This window comes from Oratosquilla oratoria, chromosome 19, assembly GCF_046742065.1.
Source record: "Oratosquilla oratoria isolate Oo_2021 chromosome 19, ASM4674206v1, whole genome shotgun sequence".
Taxonomy (NCBI): Eukaryota; Metazoa; Arthropoda; class Malacostraca; order Stomatopoda; family Squillidae; genus Oratosquilla; species Oratosquilla oratoria.
Window position 1 is genome coordinate 49,826,716 of NC_134795.1, and position 10,000 is coordinate 49,836,715.

Sequence of the window (10,000 nt, forward strand, 5' to 3'; positions counted from 1 at the left end):
TTATGGTGGGCTGGCTGGTGAGGTTATTTAATGTTTGTTTAAGAGAGGGTAGAGTGCCAGAAGACTGGAGGAGTACCTGTATAGTTCCGCTTTACAAAGGAAAGGGGGACAAGTGTGAGTGTAGTAGTTACAGAGGGATCTGCTTGTTAAGTGTAGTTAGAAAGGCTTATGGGAGGGTCTTGATTGAGAGGATTAGGAGGGGAACAGAGGGAGTAATTGGTGAGGAACAGTGTGGTTTTAGGACAGGTAGGGGATGTGTAGATCAGATTTTTGTGGTAAGACAGATATGTGAGAAAGCTATAGGAAAAGGTAAGGATGTTTTTTGGGCTTTTATGGATCTGGAAAAGGCTTACGACAGGGTAGACGGGAAGGCACTGTGGGAGGTACTGCAGATATATGGGATAGGAGGAAAGCTGTTAAGAGCAGTCAAGAGTTTTTATGAGAGTAGTAGAGCTTGCGTTAGGATTAGAAATGGAGAGAGTGAATGGTTTGAGGTAAAGGTGGGACTTCGTCAGGGGTGTGTTATGTCGCCCTGGCTGTTCAATCTTTACATGGATGAGGTGGTGCGAGAGGTGAATGCAAGGGTAGTGGGTCAGGGGTTGGAGATGATTAAAGAAAATGGAGAAAAGTGGGAGGTGAGCCAGTTGTTCTTTGCTGACGACACTGCGCTTGTAGCAGGATCAGAGGAGGGATTGAGGAAGTTAGTGACAGAGTTTGAGAAGGTGTGTGAAAGAAGGAAGCTGAAGATAAATGTGGGTAAAAGTAAGGTGATGAGATGTACAAGGGGAGAGAGTGACAGTAGGCTGGAAGTGAGCATTAAGGGTGAGAAACTGGAGGAAGTGGATAGTTTCAGATACTTGGGTGCGAATGTGACAGGAAAGGGAGGAGTGGGGGTGGAGGTAGAATGTAGATTGAGAGAAGCGAGTAAATGCCTTGGTGGATTGAAAAGTGTAATGAGAAATATACATCTGGGAATGGATGCTAAGAGGAGGTTATATGAATGAGTGATTGTGCCAACAGCAGTGTACGGGGCAGAAACATGGAACATGAGAGAGGAAGAGAGAAGGAGTTTGAATGTGTTTGAGATGAAATGTCTCAGAAGTATGATAGGGGTTACTAGGCTAGATAGAGTGAGAAATGAGGAGGTGAGGAGGAGAACAGGGGTGGAAAAGGAGTTGGGAGATAGGGTTGATGAAAGAGTATTAGGATGGTTTGGACACATGGAAAGAATGAGTGAAGAAAGATTAGTAAAAGAAGTGTGGAAGGCAGAGGTGGAAGGAGTGAATATGAGGGGGGCGTCCTAGGATGAGATGGATGGATGGGGTGAAAGGGGCGGGAGAGGACAGAAGATAGGGGTGAGTGGAGAAGGGCTGTGTATAGATGAGGCTGTGATGCATGAGGGAGAGTGGGTGGGGAGAGGGGGTGAGGAAGTATGTATGAGAAAAAAATTGACGCAGCCCGAAGGGATTTCTCCCCGTCTTCTCCTTTCCTGCATGAGGGGGCGGAGAGGGGGGGTCGCCGAATTTATGAAGCGGCCTTGCTGTGGATGTGCTGTCTTGCGGCACTGCTTCTGACCCAGGGCAGTGGACAGGATGCAGGGATGACCCATCATCCAGGAGGTGCCAAGATAGGAGGGAGGGAGGAGGGTGGAGGGGAGTGGAATATATGGGAAATGAAATGGGTGGGAGTGATTTCTATGCCTTTTTCTTTTTGGCTACCCCCCGTTAAGGGGGAAAAAGCCTTTGGTATATGTATGTATGTATGTACTTAATTATATATGTATATATATATATATATATATATATATATTTTTTTTTTTTTTTACTTGTTCAATATCCATTCTATTTCTCCCGTAGGTGGCGTCCTTCACGGCCTTCAGGGATCACTTTGCCTCCCTGAGTGAAGTGAGCTGCGCCATGCGCATGGCAGGCCTCCAGAAGACGCGGGTCCTCCTCGGGGTGGACTTCACGGCCAGCAACGAGTGGCAGGGGCGCCGGACATTCAACCACCAGAGCCTGCACAAGGTGCCCAAAACACCTCCTGAGGTTTCTCTAGCGAGAGGTTGCCCTAGAGAGGGGTTGCATGCATCGGCTGGGGACGGGGGATCGTAGTTCCTCTCATGTGGGAAAAGTCTGTGGTCTTAATTTTGGTCGCCTTACTCATTCTGTTCATCTTAGTTATTTTATGTATTCTATTTATTGTGTTGATTATATTTATTTTATTAATTATATCTATTCATTTACCTATTTATTTGTTTGTATATTTATTTATTTGTTCATTTATTTAGTTATATGTTTATGATTTGTTCATTATTCAGTTACATTTTTATTTTCTATTATTCATTTATTTACTTATCTATATATTTATCCTTTTATCTATACAATTATTTATCTATTTCTTCATCTATTTATTTATGCATTTATTTACCTATCTATTAATTTTATTTACTTACTCATTTATTTATCTACCCATTTATTTACTTATTATTTGTTTATTCATTTATTTCTACTTATTTATTTAGTTCTTTATTTAGTTATTCATTCATTCGTTCATTCATTCATCCATTTATCTATTTATTTATTTATTTATCTATTTATTTTTTATTTGTTTGATATTTATCTATTTATTAATTTATCTATCTATCTATTTATGTATTCATCTATATACTTATATAATCTATCTATTTATTTATCTATTTATTTATTTATTATTATTATTTTTTTTTTTTTTTTTTTAGTTATTTCTAGTCACGTTGGAGCATGTTAGAAAGATGTCCACATGCACTACTCAGCTCCTGGGGGGCAACAATATACCAAAGGGGGGAAAATATTACACGACAGGGGGTAGAAATAACACATGACATGAGGGAGTAGATATATCACGCTTGAAATTCTTGTGTTAATTCTGTACTCTACTATACCTGTTCTGCCCCATTTTATATACACAAGTAGAGTATGTATTTTCTTACTTGGTCAAAGTTTTTTTTTTTGGTGCAGAGCTATCTTAAATTGTGATTATTTTCTTGTTTTCACGTGTCTTTATATACATATTTCTGAGGGGTTGCTCGGTAACAGAATGAATTAATAAACGATAGAGAAAGGTACATAAATATTGACAGAACATGGAAATAAGATGACAAAGTAACGTTTCGACCCCTTGGGTCTTCCTCAGGGATCGAAATGTTTGATTTTAAATTTACCCCCTTATTCAACCCTCAACGTTTCAATGTTCATCTCATCTCTATAGAGAAAGGGTTAAAGGCAGTGCTTATGTCGAGTTCTGTCTATGCTGCATATCACGAGAGTGATACAGACAAGGTCGTTTTATTTTGTTTTGTTATCATTTGTCTGTTTCTCATTTATTACACTGTACAACAAATTTCAGGATTAAGAAAAAAACATAGTTCTCATGTGCGTTTTATTATGAAGTTCAGTGTGCTGAATTCAAATTTGATAACAAAAATTTCATGCCACGTCACAATTTTTTGTAAATCGCTGTTTTAATAATTATGCAATTAATAGAGATTTCCAAGGTTCCATAAATGTATTTTGCTCCCAAAGTCAGATTAAATGTCTTCATTGTATTTATTTAATTAATATATAATGAATCGGCATGTTTGTTAGCTTTATATGATGTATTAACCTACAATCTATTATTTACTTCTTCTTTTATAAGACGTCTCAGGCGTGTCACGCTTCAGGTTCCAACAGAAGTCAGCCAGCATAGCAGGGCTCCATTTTCCCTTGTATGTTTTCCATTGACGCTATATCTTGATGGAACCTCTCTCCATGTTCATCACTCACATCTGCTGCATTCTCTGGGAAGAAGGACAGATGATAATGAAGAAAGTGTATCTTCAGTGACATATTGCATCCGAGATCTTGGTAGCATTTGATTAGCGCCTCCACTTTACGCTCTCGCTGGGACTCTTGGTGCTTTCCCAGAAGCCCTTTGCATACATCTTTGAATGCATGCCAGGCCGCTAGCTCAGGTTCATCCATTGTCGCCTCAAAGTCCTCATCATTTATAAGCTTGCGAATCTGAGGGCCTACAAATATACCCTCTTTAATCTTGGCATCACTAATTTTAGGGAAGATCCCTTTGAGATACTGGAAACATGGCTTGTTATGTTGCAGTGCTTTGGTAAATTGCTTCATTAGGCCTAGTTTTATATGCAGTGGTGGCAAAATGATTTTCTCCTTCTTAACTAGTGGCTCATGAATTACATTATGGCATCCAAGCGTCATAGATTCCCGAGATGGCCATTCTGAGCGTATATAATGTTCTGATCTGGCCCTACTGTCCCACTTGCAAAGAAAGCACATAAATTTGGTGTATCCAGTTTGTAGCCCATTAAGTATGGCTACTACTTTCAAGTCTGCACAAATTAACCACTCATGCTCTTTGTAACTTATGCGGTCTCTAGAATAAAAGCAATGTTCTCATATGTCTCTCTTAAAATGACTGAGTAAGCAACTGGAACTGAAGGCATGGTGTTCCCAATGTGCAACAGAACTGCTTTTTATGCTGTAAAGGGATCCATCTATGAATAGCCTCCACTCATTGGGTTCATAGGACAGCTCAAGGGCACTGAATAGGCCTCTGATATCATTACAATAAGTCAAGTTGTTTTCCAAAGTGAAGAAATCCTGTAGATTTGCAGAACGCTTCCTAAATACTGTAATTCGAGCTTCTTCATCCAACAGGTGCCATTGTTGCAAACGTGAGGCCAGGAGTTCACTCTGTTGCTTAGTAAGTGTTAGATCACGAACTAGATCATTGAGTTCTGGTTGGGTGATGAGGTGTAGTTTCTTATCAGATTCAAGTTGTGTCGTATACGTTGCATCTTGAGATTCTGAATCGTCTGAGTTGCTCGTGTCATCGCTTGGTAGTTCAGAGGGCGGCTGTGGTACAGGAATATCACTTGAATGTAGAATTGGGCGAATAGCAGACTGAAGATCTGGATACACGATAGATTTCTTGCCTTTTCTGTTGCGACCTGCAGGAAAATAAAATAAAATCAGACTAAAAATGGATACTATTGGTTGTGATCACGTGCAAAAATAGCGGAAGTACAACTTATTATGTATTTCGATCTTTTTATTGATACATCTCCTTGAAAATATATATAAAAACAGTAAAAAATAAACACTGAACACCCACCTTTAATATCCGTTAAGCAGAAGTAGCAATCTGTTGAGTGGTCCTTTGGCTCCCTCCAGACCATTGGTACGCCAAACATGAGGCCAGTCCCTTTGCCTTTCATCCAGGCAGAAAGGGAACTTGTACACCTGACACAACATATGTGAGGTGCCCAGCTTTTGTCCTGGTCACCCACTTTACATCCAAAGTACAGCTCATAAAGTTTCTTTACACGTTGAGTCAACTGTCTCTTGTATTGCCTTAATGTAACTGATCCACATATATAACAAAACTTGTCTGGCGAATTCTTGCATTCTCTAGGCATCTTAACTCTGTATCCTGTTAAGAAAAAAAACACATAGCTATGTGAAAAATTATATAAATTGTAAAAGCAACAAAAAATACCGTTCAGATAGACATTGCGGGCACTGCTATTTACGAAGAACTGGAGGGTCACAGAAAGAAACGGATGTTATATTCGTGATCTACGCAAAAAATAACTCTAGAAAAGGATAGTCTCATTTCCGTTTTTTTTTCATTGTTATACAGTGTTATTAGTTATATGTCAATTTATTATTGTTTTCTATCTACCTGTTTGTTTATTATCTAACTATACCTATGCATTTATCTATGTATTTTATTATTTACATTATTATAGTTTTTATTTATTCATTTATTATTATGATTCTTTTTCTTTTTTCGCATCTGACCTAGATACGGACCAAAAGGTCTCCTGTCGGCATGCTCCGCCTTTGTAATCCTTTGTAATATTAAGACAGCAAGGCAGGATTTAGATTGGACAAATTTATAATTTAAGAAGGAAATATGAAAGAACTGATTTACCAATAGGGTGGTTAACGATGTACTGAGCACGGAAATAATAGTTTGTTTTAAGAGAAGGTTAGATATTTGGATGATGGAGAACATAAGCACAGGGGAAGGCTCGGAACCCTAAACACTCTAACGTTTCGTTCGCGTAGAACTTCTTCAGAGAGTGTATGTAGAACTGCAATTGAAGTTTATGTACTAAATCTAATTATCTTTTCGGACACTTGGGAAAGGTCGTTTTTCTGGCGTGCTTTAGAATTAAAATACTAGTTTCTTTAGCTAAATTGATAAACCCTCCTCGATGATTCGATGAATTATTAGTTGAAATATATGCTGATTCAACAATTCTTCTAGTGAATTTATCAAAACCTTTATGTAGCACTTCAGCTTCTCTCCAGTTTGGTAAATGATCGAATTTTTCCGCATGAACTACTAAAGAATTAGATGTCCTATGTGCTTTTATGTCGTTTTTATGTTCATAAATTCTTTTTTCTAATCCTCTTGACGATTCGCCAAAATAAGCCATTGAGCAACTATTGCACGGGATTTTGTATACGACGCTGTTTTCGGAATTGGTTCTCTTTTCAGAAGTCTTTATTAAATCACCTATCCTCTTGTTAGTTATTTTAGCTATGTTCATACCTGATTTTGTTAAATATTTGTCTATTATTGGTGACGTTTCTGAGCCAGGTACTGATATAAAATTTGTATTATTTTGATCATTTCTCTCTTTCTTTCCGCGATTGTAAATATTTATTGCTTTTCTTTTTGTTCTTTTCAACATTCCCTCTGGATATCCAAGTTTGTCAAAGGTTTTCATAATGTAATCAAATTCGCCTTCTAGGTATTCATTACTACAGATTCGTAGTGCCCTGAGAAAAAATCCTATTACGATACCACTCTTTACAAAGGATTACAAAGGCGGAGCATGCCGACAGGAGACCTTTTGGTCCATATCTAGGTCGGATGCAAAAAAAAAAAAAAAAAAAAAAAAAAATAATAATAAATTAAAACTATAATAATGTAAAAATAACAAATAAAATACATAAATAAATGCATAGGTATAGTTGAATAACAAACAAAAAGGTAAATAGTAAATGATTATAAATTGACATATATCTAATAATAAATGAAAATCAGACAGACAAATTATAACAAAACAAAAACAATATAACATAAATTATAATCATTACAGCATCTTACTTAGGTATTTATCTAAATGATTCTTAAAGCTTCGAACTGAACTACATTGCACTACCTGTGCAGGAAGTTTATTCCATTCATTAACTACACGGTTGGCAAAGTTGTTTCTACCTACTTCCAAATTGAATCTATTTCCGGACAGTTTGAGACCATTGTTTCTTGTCTGATTCTCATTCAATGTGAAAATTTGGTCACTTTTGATGTTGTCAATTCCCTTTAAAATCTTAAAGACCTGTATCAAGTCACCTCTGAGTCTACGCTTTTTTAGGGAAAACAGATTCATGTGCTTAAGTCGATTTTCGTATGATTTATTTTTGATATTTGGAATCAGTTTTGTGGCTCGCCGTTGTACTTTTTCCAGTCTGTCAATGTCTTTAATGAGATTCGGTGACCATACGGAAACAGCATATTCCAAATGTGGACGAACTAACGATTTATATAGCTTGTTAATGAGTGATGGACTTTTGAAATCAAAAGATCGCGCAATCAATCCCAGAATCTTATTTGCTTTCTCAGAGGCTGAAATACACTGCTTGGATGATTTAAGGTCGTTACTGATAATTACGCCGAGATCTTTTTCACTATCCACTTTTGTTAACGAATTTCCAAATAACTTGTAATCGTACTTTTTACTGTTATTTTTACCTATGTGCATTACCTTGCATTTACTTGTGTTAAATTTCATTAGCCACTTTTCAGACCATTGCTGTAATTGATCTAAATCTTCTTGAATATCTAATTGGTTTGAGTGATCATTTGTCCTATCATCATGTGCGGAGAAGTAATGTACTAAATCCTCTTTGTTAGTTTCCTTTCTGTATACTGAGAAAGTTACAGTTTTTTCCATTCGTCGTATTAACGTATCTAGGAAGGGCAATTGTCCGTTTTGTTCCTCTTCTACGGTGAACTGAATATCGCTGTTGACCACGTTAAGCATTCTCACTTTATTATTTACATTGGTGTTTTCGGGGATGATTGCGAGGACGTCGTCTACGTATCTAAACCAGTGTGATCCCCTACCATTGATTCTGATAAAGTTTTCTTTTTCTAATAACTCCATATATAGACAGGCCATCACTGCACTTAAAGGACTACCCATAGCGAGACCTCTATGTTGTTCATATTCGTCACCATTAAAAGTAAACGCACCGAAATTTACGCATAAATCTATCAATTCTATATAATCTTGTTTTCTTATGGGTAGGTCAGTATCGTTCATATCTTTTATTACTCTCTTTACTGCTTCTAACGCACCGTTAGTGGAAATATTTGTATATAACGCCTTGACATCATAGCTTACTAACTTTTTCCCCGTGAAATCTAAATCTTTTAGTCTTGTCAAAAGATCGTTAGAATTTTTCAAATGTGTATTGCTGATCGATCCCATTGCCTGTGATAGCGGTTTGGCTAGACATTTCGCTAGTCTGTGGGGTGCACTGCCAACCCCTGAAGTTATGGGTCGCATTGGAACGTTGGGTTTGTGAATTTTTGGAATACCGCGCATTCTGGGAGGATTGGGGTATTCCTCCAGAAGTCCCATTAATTTCTTTCCTTTTTCAGTTTTATTAAGAATTTTTCTGGCATGCTTTTTGTCTAAAATACTTATCAATATGTCAAATGATGGAGAGCAACAGGAGGTTATTTGGCAGGAATACCACAGAAGACGCAAGTTGGATAGATGTGTACTACAACGTAAATTTCTACAGGATTGCTTGGAAGAAAAGGTCCTTCCTAAATCGGCTCCGAAACAACTGGTTAGTGAGAACAACCCATTCGGTAAGTGTGCTAAAGTATATTTAGAAGAAGCTTGTAAAGATTTGGACAACAAAATAGAAACATTACGTGATAAAGTGAAAATACCAATATGGAAACAGGTCCATAAGAACGGAACACCGATACCGGATATTTGGTCACCGGACATTTGCCCATCAGACATATGCCCACCGACTCATAAATGTACTTGTAGATTTGGAGTGCAATTACCATCACACCTAACTTATAAATTAGAAAAAGAAAAGACATCACAAAATGAAAGACTAGAGCGAAAATTAAACAGTCTATGTGACAACAGCGATTGGAATAAAATTGGAAGGTGTGAAATAATAACAAATCTTTCAGATAGGAGATTATCGAATACTGAAATTCAAGCTCTATCGCTTGGACTTAAATTCGACACTGGTATTAACACAAGGGGATTCACAGATTTTATTAAGAGAAACTATAGATGGAGTGACAACGATATTGAAAAAGGATTCAAACAGGGGATTGTTACATGTTACCAAGCGTTAGCCATTAAAAACGAATGCGTCATCCCCAGAAGATTCAAGAAAGCTTTAATAAATCTAGGCTTAGACAAAGACATAGTAATTACCAATGCAGATAAAGGAGGTGGTATCGTGATCTTATCAAAAGAGGACTATATCAGTAAAATGTTAGAGCTCTTAGATGACGACAATACTTATCGCAAAAAACATATAGGTTTCGTAACGAATGAAGCAGATAAATTCAAAAAGCATGCCAGAAAAATTCTTAATAAAACTGAAAAAGGAAAGAAATTAATGGGACTTCTGGAGGAATACCCCAATCCTCCCAGAATGCGCGGTATTCCAAAAATTCACAAACCCAACGTTCCAATGCGACCCATAACTTCAGGGGTTGGCAGTGCACCCCACAGACTAGCGAAATGTCTAGCCAAACCGCTATCACAGGCAATGGGATCGATCAGCAATACACATTTGAAAAATTCTAACGATCTTTTGACAAGACTAAAAGATTTAGATTTCACGGGGAAAAAGTTAGTAAGCTATGATGTCAAGGCGTTATATAC

General features: G+C 37.4%; 1 protein-coding gene across 2 annotated transcripts in view; it reads left to right on the plus strand.

The window, feature by feature from the left end:
* Nucleotides 1-10,000, plus strand: part of LOC143035869 (uncharacterized) — a 286,184-nt gene that overhangs the window by 244,006 nt on the left and 32,178 nt on the right. Inside the window, exons 4-5 of one of the 2 annotated variants that reach the window (XM_076202971.1) lie at nt 1,857-2,024; nt 8,823-8,927. In XM_076202971.1, coding sequence (XP_076059086.1) covers nt 1,857-2,024; nt 8,823-8,927 — 273 coding nt within the window. The remainder of the gene's footprint in view (nt 1-1,856; nt 2,025-8,822; nt 8,928-10,000) is intronic. The other variant, XM_076202972.1, reaches the window with a different exon arrangement.